This window comes from Elgaria multicarinata, chromosome 2 (genome assembly GCF_023053635.1).
Source record: "Elgaria multicarinata webbii isolate HBS135686 ecotype San Diego chromosome 2, rElgMul1.1.pri, whole genome shotgun sequence".
Lineage (NCBI taxonomy): Eukaryota > Metazoa > Chordata > Lepidosauria > Squamata > Anguidae > Elgaria > Elgaria multicarinata.
This window is the reverse complement of record NC_086172.1, coordinates 19756727-19774784: the sequence shown is the minus strand read 5'-3', so window position 1 is coordinate 19774784 and position 18058 is coordinate 19756727. Positions and strand designations below refer to the sequence as shown.

At 41.2% G+C, this 18058-nt stretch overlaps 1 protein-coding gene across 3 annotated transcripts in view; it reads left to right on the top strand.

Annotated features, from left to right (window-relative positions):
* Window positions 1–17211, top strand: part of IKZF2 (IKAROS family zinc finger 2) — a 129912-nt gene extending 112701 nt beyond the window's left edge. For 2 of the 3 annotated variants that reach the window (XM_063116104.1, XM_063116102.1), the window contains exons 6-7: window positions 12233–12376; window positions 16487–17211. In XM_063116104.1, coding sequence (XP_062972174.1) covers window positions 12233–12376; window positions 16487–17211 — 869 coding nt within the window. The remainder of the gene's footprint in view (window positions 1–12232; window positions 12377–16486) is intronic. The other variant, XM_063116103.1, reaches the window with a different exon arrangement.
* The last annotated feature ends 847 nt before the right edge of the window (window positions 17212–18058 follow it).

Sequence of the window (18058 nt, the reverse complement as noted above, 5' to 3'; positions counted from 1 at the left end):
AATGATATAACTATCTTTGCCCTGACCAGCTGTCTGCCATAGGCATGGGGTCTCTGAGGAAGTGCATGGAGCTTTCCCCAGCTACCAGGACTCCTCTGTTCATTAAACTGAAACAAATCGGCAACCCATATAAACAGGAACTCTTGATGCATTGCAGGGCACACTTGGCTTTGGCTTGGGGTGAATGGAAATTGGTAGCAGTGGGTTGCATCCAATGGGTTGTATCCAACATTAGTCTAATGTAAGTCCCATTCATTTCAAAGAGTCTACTCTAACATTGGATACAATCCTGATTTTTTACATTCATGGTGAGTTACACTCTTGACTCATGTAACCAATATTTTATGTGCCATGGGATGTTAAACATGACAACAATTAATCTTACTTTTCAGGTACTAGAACAAATTTCCATAAATCGTATCAGTGTTGCCTTATGGTATGTTCTCTGCGGCCTGGTTCAGACAACACGCGAAACCATGCTGCTTAACCACAAAATGGTTAAGGGAATGCATTGCATTCCCTTAACCATTTTGTGGTTAAGCAGCATGGTTTTGCGTGTTGTCTGAACCAGGCCGTATATGTTATCCCAGCCTGCTGTTCCAATGCAGTATCATAACGCATTACATGAAGCTGATAATGTATACTGTATAAGCTCTTGTGAAATATTTGACATGAAACATTCAAATAATGATGAACTTGCCTGCAGGAGTTGCAGGTGAAATTTTATAAACTAATAGAAAGAAGCACAAACTCTTGTTGAATATAATTCCTCAAAGAGATTGATGCAAAGGTTTCCCTCAGCTGCACGTTTTCACTGCTGGGCATAATGCTTTTCGGACATCTGTGGAACAGGTTCAGAATTATTTCCCCCCACAGGAGCCATTAAAAGAACAGGAACCTTATTAGGCAGCTTCTCCCTTCCATGAAACCCAGAGCCCTTATACAGGGTCCAGCACAACTTTTTCTAATTGTGTCTTTTTATTCATGGAAAGTTCTTTGGTCTGGTTGATGCTCCTGTGAATGGAGGTGTAGCCTTGTAGGCCACTTCTAGGCTACTTCTGCGGGTCCTCTGACCTTCCAAATCACATTTTGGGGTGCTGCAGAGGAAAGGGGGAGGATTAGAGAAGATAACCTTCCCTGCTTCCATTCACAGAAACCTCAGATCAAAGAGCTTCCATGAATGGAAGGACACTCTCGGAAACCACCCACTGACTCCATTCAGAAATAATGCCAAACGATGGCTCTGCAAAGTGCATGCAAATAGTCATGTGCTCCCTCCTCTGCTCTGTGTGCAGGTTCCTTCCCCCACCCACCTCCTGTCTTTTGCTGGCTGTAGTCTGTCATGATGTGCCTTTCTTCCGAAGTGTGGTTTGGAAATACATGTCGAAGTATGGTTTCAAACCGTAGCTTGGAGGCGAAGTGCTAATCTTCGTTTGCCAAGTCGGACATCACCGCAAACTATAGATAGCAATAAAACCAGGGAGCAGAGTGGGGAGTGCACGGGCCCTCAGAGGTGCTCCCAAATTGCCAAACCATTGTTTGACGTTGTTTGACTTGAGCCACCGCAGCAAGTGCTAGCAGCCCATCCTCTCTGCTCCCTGATCCACTTTGGTGAACAGGATTTCAGCTGTGCTGTACAGTGATGACTTCAGAGCAAGCAGCTGGACTGCTGCGGCACCAGGTGAGAAAAGTCACCCCTTCAGAACATCCTTTTCATGGGAGCATTTAAAAGAACAGGAACCAAATGTTGGCCAGGAGAGGCTGGCAACGATGAGTGAGTCAAGTCAGCTAGGCTTGTAGTGCTATTTTGATGACGAAGTTTGTACTGCCAATAGAGTCTTCTGGAGTCGGAATTCAGAACCCACCCACCCTGCATTGCTGTTGCCACTTTTCCCATTCCTTCACTGGACTTTGGGGGCCCTCTGTGTGTTTGTAGAGTGTCTGCTTCTATGCTTCACTTATGAAAAAAGAGAGCTGCTATAACTTTTAACACTCTTGGAAATCACACCTCTGCTTTGAAAGTCCTTCTCTGTCAGTTTTGATGTGTGAGAGCTGGTTGTACCTGGATTATGGCTATTCAGAGACTTGGAGGTGGTATAATAGCTGTCATTTCCTGCTGTCCACACACTCATGTTTCCTGTCCTGCCATGGTTTCTGGCCAACCTGGTTCTATGGGGGTTTATGATGCTTCAGGCTACTATGAAAAGTCTCAAAGTAGGAAAATCAAAAAAATTATCTATGTATTGGCAACAAAGAACTTTTTGGCACCTTAAAGACAAACAGATTTATTATGGTGTAAGCTTTCATGGGCTATTTTGTTAGTCTTTAAGGAGCTACAGAACTCTTGGTTCTTTTTGCTGCAGCAGACTAATATGGCTGGAAATTGTATCTCTGTCTATAACTATAATACATTCATATGAGTGAATATTATTATTATTAATAATATAATCATAATAATAATAGTGACTGGATTAGCATTTATTTGGATAAGCACTCATGTAGCCCTGTCATGTAGTAACAATACAAAGCAATGCACTCCCTGACAGCAATTCCCCACAGTTTCAAGGCTGTGAGCTGCCCTGATCCGAAGCATCTTTATGACACAACGTGCCCACAGATATAGACTTGTGCTTTGGACCGTTGTGTTGATGCATCAGTCAATATACTCCACCCTCAGAAATTATTGGCTGGCATGCCTAATTTAAACGCCGAACTTAAACAAATGGATGTAAACAATCTGGGAGAAATCTTATTTCAATGTTCTATGGGGCAAAAGAAGAATGGCAGGGATTACATTTGGGTAGTAAGACAAGAAGTATAGTAGCCGTGAACCTCTAGCCCCACATTACGAATGGGTCTGTTCAGAGAACTGCTTTGTTCATAAATAGTATTGTGATTTAGATTGTATTGTGCATTGATTTTTATCTGCATTTCTACAATAAATAATTGTAAATTCAGTTGAACATTATCTAAACAACTGGTTCAAATTCAAAGTCTATGCAATCCTATACACATTGACTTCATTGGGACTAAACAGCATTGAGCATAGTGGGATTTACTTCCAACTAAATGTGTGTCAGACTAGGCTGTAAAGCACTTCCTTATAACAAAATTGCTCTGAAATGTTGATCTTAAATCTTAAACCATCAGAGGGAAACAAAACTTCCGATTTAATTATTCATCATTCTATCACCTGTATATCAAAGTCAGTTTGAAAGTAAACATGACTTTTATGTTTCTGCAAGAGCATTCTGTACATATAATAAGTTTAGAGAGATAACGGAGTTCTAAGATTTAAAACATTTGGCTTTCCATGGGAGGCTTGCCACAAACAGCTGAACAGAATGAATTGCCAGTTCCCTTGAACCAAAGCATTTCTCCCCAGAAATCTTTTACCAGGAAAAAAAGCAAAAGAAAAAAAAGCTGGAAATTTCTGTAAATTTATCTTAAAATTCTAAAGTTTCCAAGCACACACCATGCAGGTCATTTATAAAAAACCTAATCGGTGCAATCAGGTTGAGTTCATTATAAGCAAGTTCTGATATAGCACTAACCTTCCTCCAATGTAGCTTGTAGTTGGCAAGTATGTACTATGTAAGGAACAAAGGCATAAGCAGAAGAGAGATGTTTCTAAATTGGGTGATGTGGGAGCTCAAACTTCTCCTCCTTCTAATTTCAAACATGAAGTGGTCTTGTTGCAGCTGCTCAGTACTTCAAAGGATGCAAATGCATGACCTGGGCTTCAGGGGTGGGAGGGGGATTTTTCCTGAGAGGAGGGGGGGCAACTTATGGGTGGATTTCTTCACTACTCCCTTTGCCCCCACGACCAGTCCTTAGCCCAGGTGAGGCCCAGCTCAGAGAGAAGACTGGCATAGCATGTAGAGAGGGCTTTGTGTGCCTTCATAACAGCACAGGACAGAAGAGGACCTCTGCCCACTCCCACCTTCCTACCCTCCTTCACTTTGCTGCTGTTTCCTTCTGAACATTTTGTAGGAAATGTAATCTCAGCTGCATGGGTCATTGTTAAGTTTCTCCCAATGGAGAAGGAGGAGGTGGCAGCAAAAGAGGGTGCGTGGGTGGGTGGAAGAGGAAAGACTTGATAGCTCAAGCGCAAACCTGAGTAAACACACTTGAGATTAGGGGGCTTCTAGACAACATTTTTGATGTGCAATTGCCATGTCTCCTTCATGTAACTTTATGGGGGGTCCAGACAATGTCATAAGCTAATTGAAAGCTGCCCGTGTTTCCCTGCTGCTTGATCTGTCTTTTTTTTTTTACTCCAGAAGAAAAGGAGGGAAACAGCAGAAAAGCAATGTGTAGTATCTTTGTAGGTGTGGATAGAAAATGTCTGTCTTTTCTCTATTGTGTGCCAGGAGTATTTCCACTATCAGAACTAGTTCCTGTCCTGCACTGCAATTCATATTTAGTGCAACTAACAAGCAGCTAAAATCAGGTAGTTTCTAGCCAGTTTGTGAAACTAACTAGATCAGGTTGTCTGATTGTATCCAATTGTGAAATTGACTAGACTAGAATGGGCCATTCACAAATGAAATTGATGGGATTTACAGCCCAGAAGAGGATTCACTCAGAAGCAGGTTAATCTGCAGTCATTTAACCCTGTGCAACAGACACTTTTTTTTTTAAAGTAATTTTTCACAATTGTGTTATGGTGAAATTGTGCAACTGACAAGCAGGGAAAAGGAAGCCAGCTTGTTTTCTAGCTGGGTTGTGAAACTGACTAGATTACATTGTGAAATTGAGTAGATCGGTTTGTTGGATTAGATCCAATGATGAAATTGACTAGAGATCAGGCATTTCTGGGAAATCCAGGTGAAAAATGCTCACATACATTTTAGTCAGTGGGAGAAGAATGTGTACATTTCAAAAATGCACACAATTGATATGTAGATTTGGAAAAATAAAATATGCATGGATTTTCATTGTGAAATCAACGAAGCTCAAAATCTGATACAGACTTGAATTGGAATGAGCTTTGATATGGAATTTGAACTTTGCTGAGCTCAAGCTTTGCTTATTCGCCCACCCCAACGAAAAAGTGGAGTAGTTTGACGGAGCAGGAGATCTCTGGATGACTGAAGACCTGCTTGTATTTGTACAAGATTGGCCTGGTTCATCATAATGTTAAACAATGGGTTGTTGCTCTACGCAGGGTTTTTCTGGCAGACAATTTAAACAAACTGTAGTCTGTTTTGCAATCCCTGGATTGTTTGTTTTCCTCCTCCTTTGCCTGCTCCCTCCCTATCCCAGATGCCTTTGCAGCGCTGTAGTGCGGGAATGAATAGTGGCTGTTGTTGTTTTAACCATTCTTGCCCACTGCCACCTGGTGAAACAACAGATGAAAAATCCGAGTTCATAAGTAATAACAACTCATGGTTTGAATGACCCAGAGTTCACACACGACAACAAACCATGGGTTCTTTTTCTGGGTGGTTCATAGTTTATTAATGCAGATGCATTGCCACATCTTGACAACCCAGAATTCCAGAGCCCATGTGTTAAATAGACCTGGTTTGAACATGCTAACTTAGGTTTATTTCATGGTTAAATAAACCATGGACTAGAGTTATGTGTGAACTAGGCCTGTCTCTGTTCTGTCAAGTAGTAAAAAAAGAAAAAAGTGCTCTAAAGAGAGGTGGGGGCTTAGAATTCTCTCAGACACAATTCTGGATAGAACCAAAAGAAGTTTTCATTAAGTAAACTCCTGGAGGGTATTGAGTTAGAGTGATTTATCATAGCACCTTTCTAGAAACCCGTTTTTATGTGCCAAGTTTCTTTCTTTAATAATCATAGTCACAGTACTGCTGCCACCTCATTAGCTCAAACATGTTTAATAAAAGCTACTTTCTATGAATAGGGCAGAGACAAGTGGATGGTATAGAATAGTCGGAACGGAACTATTATCATAAATGCAAAGACAAGAAAAGCTTTGGAAGTTATATAATAGTATATCTTTATTTTATTTTTATTTATTCATATTATTACGTGTGTGTGTGTGTGTTTATATGTTGTATGTAAATGGTTTTTATTAGTGCTGTGCTGAAAATTTCGACTGTTCCATTTTTGGCATTTCGTGGGGGCGGTGGGGAATGAAAACTGGGGCGAAACAGGCTGGGAGAGCTGAGAAATTTGGAGATAGGGTTTCCACATACCTTTTTAAATGTTGAGGGGGGTGTCTTTCTTTTTCTTTTTAAACACCCAGGGCATTTTCAGGAGCCTCGGGAGTGCTTACTGGCTGCTTATTGGAGAGGGGGAGGTCTCATGGTCTCCAACAGGCATTCACTTAGAGCTGCTTGGCTCATGCAAATACTGGAGGAAAGGGGTGTTTAAAAAAACCCTAAAAATTAGGAAGAAGGACCCTCAGCAATCAGCTTCACTTTAAAAAAAGGTAAATGGAAATCCTGTCCCCCTCCCCATGGAGATGATTCTCTGAATTTCCCCCTCTCCCTGTGAAAGAGGCCGAAAAAGCAATGCCTCGTTCGCAGGGAGAGGCAAGGTTCCCGAATATAGGGGGCAGGTTTCGTCCCAGCACTACTTTTTATATTATGTTACTATATTGTATTTTTATGATGTTTAATCTTTGCAAACCACCCAGAGAGCTTTGGCTGTTGGGCAGTATAGAAATGTAATAAATGAAATTAAATTCGTATCCTGCCTTTTTTCCTCTTGCAAGAAACCCAAGGCAGCTGATATGATCCTTCTAGTCTCCATTTTGTCCTTACAATAACCTTGTGAGGCAGGTTAGGTTGTGTCACTAGCCCAAAGTCACTAAGTGAGCTTCATGGTTGAGTGGGGACCAGAACCCACATCTTAGTCCAACACTCCAACCACTACGCTACACTCTCATATCAATTTCATACCACCCATAAATATAAAAACATGGGAGGAGTTGGTTTTGGATGCTAGGGAGTCCAGTTCTCCAGCCCAAATGCTCATATTTAGTGTTTTTAGCTTGTTAAATTCTGAGACTACAGTGGGTTAAATTTCTGGTTTATAACTATGGTTTGGTGTGAGAAACAAAATATAGATGCTACACAGTAGGGTGACCATATGAAAAGGAGGACAGGGCTCCTGTATCTTTAACAGTTGCATAGATAAGGGAATTTCAGCAGGTGTCATTTGTATGCATGTCGCACCTAGTGAAATTTCCTCTTCATCACCACAGTTAAAGCTGCAGGAGTTATACTGCAGCTATACTGTGACTAGATTTAAAAGAGGGCAGGGCACCTGCAGCTTAAACAGTTGTGATGAAAAGGAAATTTCACCAGGTTCCCCATATATGCAAATGACACCTGCTGAAATCTCCTTTTCAATACAACTGTTAAAGATACAGGAGCCCTGTCCTCCTTTTCATAGGGTCACCCTACTATACAGGAACAGACTCCTGTCAGTTTTTTAAAAAAATGAAAACTAGTTGCAGGGTCTGCCACAACAAGCAGAGGAATAGAGTGGTATTGCCAGGGGCACAGAGTGGTGAATTAACCTCTTCTCCAGCCATTTTCCCAGTCAAAATTGCCCCCTTCAAGCCAGTTTCGGCTTGTGGGAGAAAAAGATACAGGGCCAGCGTTTGAAGTAGAGTGGGAAGCCATTCCATGTCTTTCCAGGTTGACCTATCAGCATTCCATTTCTTTTCAAGTGGGCATAATAGAGTTTGACCTAACCATTGCTCTCTGAAACTATTCTACTTCCTTTTTCTTTCTCACTTGTGACATTGCGTGGCACCCATCTTTTCATCCTTGGGTGGAAAAGCAGCCGGGGAAGGCAATTTTGAACAGAAAGTGGACAGGGGGGCGAAGGATTAAAGCCTTTCCCCCTTCCTGTTGCTCTTCTACTCCTGTTTGAAAGAAAAGCAGCTCCTCTAAACAGGAGTAGAAGAGCAACAGCAAGGAGTAAAATGTTTAATCCTTCACCCCCTGGTCACTTTCTATTCAAAATTGCCTTCCCCGGCTGCTTTTCCACCTGAGGATGAAAAGATGGGTGCCTGTTTGAAGGAGTTGCTTTTCCTTCAAACTGCTTTTCATTGAAAAACCAAAGCCTGCTTCATCTCGTGGAATTGCTAGTTTGGCCTTTAGACTTAAACCTGGGCCCTTTCTACAACTAAGGATTATCCCAGGAAAATGGAGGGGTCATCCCTGTCTGCTCCTGGGATCCCCTGTGTGTCATTTGGATGCACAGGGATGATCCTGGGACAATCCTGGGATAAATGGCTGTTGTAGACATGCCCCTGGATTCTTGTTGCCACCTCAGCCTTTCAGCTGGTAGGGATGTATGAGAATTTCGTTTCAGTTCACAAATAATCAGAACTTACTTCATTCATAGCCCCAAATGTGAACACGAATGGGAACACAGTTTTTTTTAAAAAAAATGCTCACATATTCCTGAATGTTCAATCACATTTGCAAAAGCATATTTTTAAAAATACTCACACTTTAAAATGTGCGTTTTTCCAAAAAATGCTCTTTTTCATGCTTTAGTCAATGGAAGAAACATGTGCACTGTTTAAAAAAAGAAGTGCGCAGGAGCACAAACTTTTCCCCATACAAACGAAAAGTAAAACAGGTGACAAACAAAAACAGGAGTGAGGTGAACCAAGCTTTGGAGCAGAGTTTGGAGAATTTTGGCTAGCTCAAGTATCCATGGTTTTCGCCTCTCTATGCAGTGGTTGGTTCTGGGCAAATTGCATATATTCTCAACCATATTTTCCCCAATGGTAAAGTGTCCTATCTCACAGGATTGTTGTGATGAAAATTATCTTAACTATTGTGAAGAATCATGCTGTAAACTCATGGCAAAGCATTTGCCTTACTATGAGGCTGTAACTCAGGGGTCTAAAGAACACTAAGTTGTTTTCAGAGAGCTGGGGGTTGCATTGCTAAATTCCTTATATCAGTCTTTCCAAACTTAGCTGGCAGGCCACAATACGCGGCCAGTGGGCTGTGTTCGACTTAATTACATGTTGTGCAGGCCTATCTTGCATTTTCTGGAAGTAACAGAACAACAAGAAGTTGGAAATAGAGCAGGTGATTTCAGATTTCTAGTTCAAATTCTCTTAGCAATTTTATGTTAGCCCTCTCCCAGATTGTTGGCTAATAAATGCCGGGTTTCTGGATAGAAAAATAAATATAACTAGATTGGCGGGGGGGGGGGGAATCTCTTAAGATAGTATTGTTATGATAAAGGGGACTGTGGTATTAGAACTGTGTTGTCACTTTTAACTCGTAATGGTTACAGAGAGCATACAACTCCCCTGTTAAAACAGCTCCACTGGCTTCCAGTCTGTTTCCGGGCACAATTCAAAGTGCTGGTTCTGACCTATAAAACCCCAAATAGCTCGGGTCCAGGTTATCTGAAAGACTGTATTCTCCTTTATGAGCCTGCCCATGCTTTGAGATCTTCTGGGGAAGCCATTCTTTCAGTCCCACAATCTTCACAGGCGCGCTTGGTGGGAACATGGGACAGGGCCTTCTCAGTGGCTGCTCCGGTGCTTTGGAACTCTCTTCCTGGGGAAGCTAGACTGGCTTCCTCCTTGATGGGCTTTCAGAAGTAGGCTAAATCTTGTTTGTTCCAGCAGGCCTTTGGAGAATAATCTGGCCCTCCATCTATGTTAATGACTTATAATTGATCATGTATTTAAAACATTTATGTTTAATTATTATTATTTTGCCCATTTCTTTTCCTAAGTTTTACAATGTATGTTTTAAACTTTGTAAGGCCGCTTTGAGGCCCAGTATTGGGCAAAAGCCTATGCGGCAGAGTCTTGCTATTTACTGTTTTACTCTGTACAGCACCATGTACATTGATGGTGCTATATAAATAAATAATAATAATAATAATAATAAAAGGCGGGATACAAATAATAATAATAATAATAATAATAATAATAATAATGAGAACAGACAGACAAATGGATGAGAAAAGACAAATGAATGAAGTCTGCCTTTTCACTGATAGTTTGGTTTCCATAGCCATTCTGCTCCTTGTTTTGTGCTTTGAACTTATCGTATTTGCACTGCATAGAATTGCCCTGAGTTGTATTTAGACCTTCTGTCTATGTAGAGACAGAGTGCGCTTGGGCAGGCAACACAATTGTGGTGGCAGTGCCGCCCCTCCGCTGCCACCTACACACCTTCAAGCAGTGGTCTGAGCAGGCTCTAGGCAGGGACTACGGGTGTATGGCCGGGGTGAGGAGCCTCTTTTAGCCAGAGAGCGGAATTCAGTTTCAGAGATGCTCTCAGGATATATGCCGCCCTTCTTTGAGAAGACTCTGTGGGATCGGGAAATACCTTATGCAGTAGGCCAAGGAGAGTCTGAATGGGCTGAGTGGCATTGCCCAACAGTTGTCCTGGTATGACAACTGTTAGAAATATACAAGTGCCCTGATTTTCATCTGTGTAATGTCGGAGGACGTGTTGTTTTCCTTTTCACGGAAATCTTGAGGCCAATAAGCAGAAATGGATATGTAATTCCAAGGCCCAATATATCCGGTGTGAGTGAACACGTGTAGAAAGGGGATTTGTGCGTGTTTGCTTGTAAAACAGCACACATTGAGAGCTCTCTCCATGACGTTGGGGGAACCCAGCTTTTCCAAGTCCCCCAACATGCAGAGGGACCCCCCCCAACATGTTTACAGTTGTACATGGATGAACTCCATGCTGGCATTTGACACCATGTACATAGCGGGCACTGTGATCCTGTTCACATTCACTGGCCCATGCATTCACTTTCCCTGGATATGTCATGAGAACAGGGTGAAGACATGGAAGTTCATCATTTTAATGTGGGAAGCCTTCTTCTTCATGATGCCCTCCAGATGTCTTGGACTACAACTCCCAGCATTCCTGACAATTGTCGACACTGGCTGGGACTGGCAGGAGTTAAAGGGTTACATATTTACAATCTTGTTCTCTTTGCTCTCTCTCTTCTTCCCCTCTGTCCCTCCCCCACCCTGACCATGCCTTGGTTGGGATTGCTTTAACTTGACTTCAGGTTTTCCACCTTTTCAAAACATTTACTTCTCAGGCAGTCTAGAGTTGTCAGCCCTCTCTCCCCCTTCCTTCACAAGAGAGAGGAATCATACAACTACTTTGAAACCATGTCATGCCTTGGAAGAAGTTAGAAACAAGATACCAAAAGCAGCTATAGTCTAATAAGGAAAGCCTTTTGTTTTTATATTAAGCAAAAACATATTTTATTGGTTTTGTCTCTGATGATAAGGCTAGCATTATTTTAAGAACAGCGAGGTGCACGATTAGAATGTGCACTACTTCACCTTTGTTTGACTCATGAGCAGAATTAATAAATTGGAAATAATTTTCCAAAACTCGTACAGGTAATTTTCTAGAAGTCATGCAGATACTTTGTTTATGTAGTGACTCGCAGAGACTTTTTCACATATCCATAGCTTTCGTCCTGTTTAACATTCCTCAATCTTCTTTCCCCAACTCCTGCTATGAGGGATAGTGTTTTCTCATTCCCCAATGCCACTTTGGGCTTTCTTTCAGATGCAAGGAGTGAATGCCCCGGCTGAATAGGGTTACCAGCCAAAGGTGGAGAGCCTCACTGAATTTCTCTCAAAACTTCCTAGTGTTTTTTAGGCACTTATTTAGCTTCATCACACCAGGGTTATACTGTGCAATCACTGCGAATTGCGTGCAAAGGACTCCGAAGTTTTCCAGTTTATAATCTGCTTTGACTGTGAAGTACTCCCATGCATCCTGCTTTAATTGTGCTATAAAGCCAAAAGACCCAACCTATTTTACTACCCCTTTAGGAGCGAATCATTTGTTGATCTCCAAGCGGCCACTGGGGTTGCAGGAGGAGGATTTGATATGTTTAAAGTACTAATTAAACAAATGCTTACATCTGCGTAAGTTTTAAAGATAAAGACATCAAAACTGGCACAGTAATAGATATTAAGGAGAGCTTTAAGCTTACCAAATTTGAATCGGATTGGGTCATTGGTTGATTTTTTATGATTTTTTTACATTTCTCCCACTTAAAACCTTTCCTCGTTTGCAAAGGATCTTAGGATTTAGCTAACAACAACAACACCAGCTTTACGCTATGGGGATAATTCGAGGGCAACGAGTACGTGGGATGAAGCCCGTTGACTAAATATAGTTTGCAAACTTCACAATGTTGACAATTTTATTTATTACATTTCTCTTGGAAGTGTAGGTAGATCTATCTGATTTGGCTTTTTGGTTTTATGTAGTACCTACTATGGAAGATGGTAAGGAGCAAGAACCTGGGATGGACAACAATGTTACTCTGGTGCCTTTTGAAAGACCTGCTGTTATAGAGAAGCTGACGATCAACATGGGAAAGCGTAAAAGCTCCACCCCACAGAAGTTTGTGGGTAAGCTTAAGACGAGCACTTTTGTTGTTTGTAGAAAAAAGGGGGTAGCTTATTGTTAAACCCTAGACTCTTAAATGTTCTCATGTAGGATTGGCACTTCCAGAATGGAACAAATTGTGTGTGCGGGGGGGGAGACATTGAGGTGAAAGAAGGAGGTGTAGAAAAGTGCATGGCCGTGACACAAGTACTGTTCACTGTGATCTGCAGTGCAGTATCCAGTACCTGAGGAAAGCTGAAGGTGTGTTTTTTTAATAAAAAGATAAGATTTTTTTAGTCCTTACGATTACAGATGAGTGAAGAAAATTCTTCATTATTATTATTAACCCATAGTCCATATTTAACAGCGTTTCTCTAGCCTTTGTTATGTGGTAAAACACTGTTTAAAATAGATATACTGTTAAAAGAACATCATTTCTTTAGTTCTACCTGAACTATAATTGGAATTTTCTAAGTGTAGAATGATGTTTTCTCATGTTTTCCCAGAGCTGTCAGTGGTATCAAATGGGCTGGTCAATACCATGTGGGGTGTGTGTGTGTGTGTGTGTGTGTGTGTGTGTGTGTGTGTGTGTTGTTGGTTTCTTTTACTAAAAGATCAGTGGGGTGGAGTGAAAAGGGGTGGGGGAGTGCAAGGGCTAGGGAAAGAATGTGACTGGCCCTTCTACCGTATTTCTTTGATTGTAAGATGCCATCGATTGTAAGACACACACTAATTTCAGTACCACCAACAGAAAAAAAACCCTAAGACACACCCACGATTCTAAGACGCACCCAGTTTTTAGAGATGTTTATATGGGGGGGAAGTGTGTCTTAGAATCGAAGAAATAGGGTATATTGCCGTATGGTAGGATATAAGATTTTGGGGAGCCAGGAAAATACTCAACCAGATGGACTGAATGCACTATATCGGGGTAGGCAACTCAGTGCCCTCCAGAAGTTTTGGACTACAACTCTCACAATCTCTGATTGTTGGTCCTGCTGGCTGGGGCTGATGGGAGCTATAGTCCAAAACATCTGGGAGGCACTGGGTTATGGAGAGTTTGCAGAAGGCTGCTACCCACGGGGTGCTAAATCTGTAATTTTTTGTTTGGGCAGAAATAGGGGGCAAGTAACTGTTGCGTCAATCATTCACTTAAGCTAATTGCATGAAGCCAAATTGCATACCCTGAGCAGTTCAGCGATACAAAATAATTTTTCCCACTTAAGAAGTTCACAGCAACAATTCTCTGAAGAGATGGTTCCCAGGAAGAAAAAGGAAGTTGCGTGAAACCCAATGAAATCAGGGAGAATATGGGGGGTGGGGAGTTGGAGGAGCACATCTAGTTTTAGACTATTCCTGTTTCCAAAACATTTGCAAAAGTCTGCTCAGTCTTCCTATTACCTTGGGGAACATCTGTAAAATGGCTTCTCAGCCTCTGGATCTACCCTACCCATCCCTCCAAAGGCAACTCATCCCCCACAGGAACCTGGGCAGGCCTCCAACGATTTAGAGGTCCTGGCAGATCACATCCGATTGTTTTTATCCTCACAGTACCTGAAATGATAACTCATACTTTTTTTTTACTGGTGGGGCAACAATGTGGAGAGAGAGAGAGAAAGAGGGAGGGAGGTTATTTCCAGATGGAGGGCTCCTACTGCTATTTATCAAAAGACATCATGCAGTTATTTCATCTTCTTCTCCTCAGTGGATTTGTGGAAATAAAAAGGACAGAAGAAATGGTGGGGGAAAACACAGGAGGGTTGCAAGTGGAAGATGACATTGTCTGGATTCCCCCATAAAATGCCATGTATGAGGCAGGGCAACGACATGATAAATGCCTTGTCTGAAAGCACCCCATGGCTATAATCACTGGTCTCACCTCTGGGGTACATATGGCTTAGGTGGAAATTGAATTCAGATTGGTTGGGCAGCCAATCCCAACACAAGGAACAAAGACTAAACAGGAGTTCTGAAATTTTAGAGAAAGGTGTCATGCCCTGGCATGGAAACAGCCAGGAGCCTGGGTCTTCCTAGTCTGTAGGTTGACCTTTTGCTCTCAGGTGAAACTGCAGGTGGCATTGTGAGCTGAGCAATCCCAATGTTAAAGTCTGAAATTTCAGCAGAAAGGAATGAAAGTGTCATGAGCTCAATCCAGGCAAAAGCTGAAACAGACTAAGCTGGTTGTACTTTTACATCGTGTTTTTACATTGTGGTTTAAGTTTTATACTTTATATTATACTTTATGGCTTTGCTTTTTGTGAACCACCCAGAGAGCTTTGGCTATTGGGCAGTAGAGAAATGCAATAAATAAATAAATAAATAAATAAATAAACTGGTGTTCAGTATACAGTTCTCAGAAATCCGAGTGAAGGAAACATCTGTTCACTTATTGTCATTATACAAGTTAACCCTAAAATCTATTCAGCGTGTGTATGAATTTCTTCTGATGCTGTATTTAAAATTAGCCACAGTTTTACCAATGTGCATATTTTAACTAATACAGTATTTCCACCTTTGCCCATTGTAGGGGGACAGTCATTTATATAATAATGGAGTTAAAAATATACATATACATATAATATATATAATTTTCAAAATTCTTCTATGATAGCATTTCAGCAGCTCCTCTATGCCACTATGTTTGTGACCCAAGGCATAATTTTAGAGTCTGGACACCCTCTTTAGATGGCAACGTATTGCTTCAATTCCTTAAATGTGGCAAACTAGACCTGCTTTGTTTTGGGTCCCTCCTCTCCATTCTGCTGAGTTGAGTTCTGCAAAGAACACTTGTGAATATTTCTCTTACTGAAAGGCATCACTGTGAATGTTATGGGTAACATCACTTCAGAGGAAAGGGCATGAGGGAAATGACAGTATTTTCCACATCACATGATGTGGAAAATTGGATTACAATGCAGCTAACGAATAAGTTCAATAATCCAGTACTAATGGTGGTACAGAATATGAAAGAATAAAGTTCCTTAGCTAGGTAACATCTCTGGCCTTTGAAGACCTGCAAAAATTGCTCTTCACATTCATGAACTATATAGATACCCACATCTTTTCAAGGAGGTTGTGATTTGCATGATTTGTGTGGTTTATTAATTTATTAATGTATCATCTTCCACATTATGAATAAATCAGGTATCCAGCCATTTCGGGAAATGCAGACACTAAATTCGTAGCCGTGTTGTGAACTGAGATGGCTGGGCTTGATAACTGAGAGTTATTATTCTGAATGAACTATCTTAATTGACATGGGCAGGGAACGGGGTGATGTGTTAGACACACATTTCCCACCCTTATCCGTGATGTTTCTGAAAGAACGAAGTGATTTCAGTAAACTCTGCCACCTTTGCATATTGTTCCAATGTAATAGTCGATCCTGAGATGAGGCAGCTATATTTCAGGGGTCCATAACTAAGCATACTCTCTTTTTCTTGATTCCAAGTTGCTTCAATTGCCTGAGTGCTGATTTTTGCTTTCCTTCTTGAACTTCATGTGCACCAGATTGGAAAAATACATGTGCGCCTTGTCACATCTGAAAAGTGTGTATATGTAAAAGTTGGCAGATGTCACCTACAGTATTTGAAAGTAATACTTTCATCCTTAGGAGTATTGTAAAGAGATACATTTGTGTGCTCTTCAGCTTTGTCAAGAGTCATGCATATTTTTTATTCTGGTATCTATATTTGTAAATGTGAAGTGAGAATTAGCTCTGATTGATCCCTTCAACATTTGAACTAAGAAAATTTAAGTGCATTTACTGACTCCATTAACCACTCTATTGGTTTATAGACTGTGAAGTTAAAAAAACTAACATTATATATTACAGAGAATTAATTCCAATTTTAATATCCATGTTTTGAAAGTATTTTGTTACTCTTGCACATTCAGATTCCACCATTGCTAATTTAGCCAAAGGCTGCAATCCGGTGCACACATATCTGGATGTAAGCCCCACTGAACTCAGTGGAACTAACTTCTGAGTAAACAGGAATAGAAGTATGCTGTAAGTGACAAAAATTAGTGTGATGTGTGCTAGTTTTTTAAAAAATCAATATGCAAAGCACATCTTTATTTTCTCATCCTGTAAGTAATTTTGTTTTGTTATTACTATTGTCCTCATGTAGGTGAGAAGCTCATGAGATTTGGTTACCCAGATATTCATTTTGACACGAACTTACCCTATGAGAGAGATGCTGAGCTGATGCAGACTCATATGATGGACCAAGCTATCAACAATGCAATCTCCTACCTTGGAGCAGAGGGACTTCACCCACTGATGCAGCACGCGTCAAGCACCATTGCTGATGTGGCTCCCGTCATAAGTTCAGCTTATGCTCAGGTCTACAACCCTAACAGGATAGAAAGGCCAATGAGCAGAGAAACTACTGACAGCAATGAGAATAATATGGACGGCCCAATCTCCCTCATCAGACCAAAAAGTCAACCCCAGGAAAGAGAGGCTTCTCCCAGCAATAGCTGCCTGGATTCCTCTGACTCGGAGAGTAGCCACGAAGACCACCACTCCTTCCAAGGAAACTCTGCCTTAAATCCCAAAAGGAAGCAAAGCCCAGCTTACATGAAGGACGATTCCAAGGCTTTGGATGTCACTAAAGCATCTAAGGGCTCTTTAAAGGACATCTACAAGGTCTTCAATGGAGAAGGAGAGCAGATAAGGGCCTATAAGTGTGAGCACTGTCGTGTTCTTTTCTTAGACCATGTCATGTACACCATTCATATGGGGTGTCATGGCTACAGGGACCCATTAGAATGCAACATATGTGGCTATCGGAGTCAGGACCGCTATGAATTCTCCTCACACATTGTTCGAGGAGAACACACGTTCCATTAGGCCTTCTCTTCCAAAGGGGACTCTGAAGTAGAAAAACCAACAAACACTGCACATGAAGAAATACTGCACTTACAATCCCACTTTTCCTCAGATGCTGACACACCTTTTGTCATTGTTGATGCTGTTGTTCTTGTCGCTATTTTTTTTAATTATTGTTGTTTTCGTCGTTAACCTTATTTTGTGGAGCCAATCTCACTTGGCACCAGTAGTGCGGTGAGAAGGAAGGAAAGGAAGAGAAGGGTCCAGAGAGTAGTTCTGTTTGTTGTAGTTTTTGCTCTGAAAAGTGGTGTAAACTTTTTAGTGGGATTTGAAAGGCAGTCCATTTCTGTCACAGGTTATTTCCATACAGATTGTAATACTTTTGGGTTACTGCTGAACCCCACTAGGTGCTCTTAACGTTTTATCAAATTGTCAGCTTTTAGTCGATTAATAATTTCAGGTAGATACATTTCAGAGGAAAGCCCTTTCAAATATGTAGATATGTTTTGGGGTCCAGGATGGGGCAGGGCTTCTTATTTTGGAAAATTGTCCCGCATAGGTGGGGAGAGATGAGGGAGGTTTCATATAAAGCTAACCCATATTCTAGAGATTTAGGAGCACAAGAGCAAATCAATATTCACTCAGAGGTATCTTCCTGAGGTAAGCTACTTTCCTTGGGGTTCTGTGTTGTTTTTCTGGAATATAAATGAAATGTTTATGTGTAATATTGTATCATATACTAGAAGCTTGATTTTACATATGGTATGACATCCTGCAGGACATTTGAAGTCCTATAATCTTATTTTACCTATCCAAACATGCACTTTTTAAAAAGAAAAGAAAAAAGAATAGCTGGTATGCTCTTATG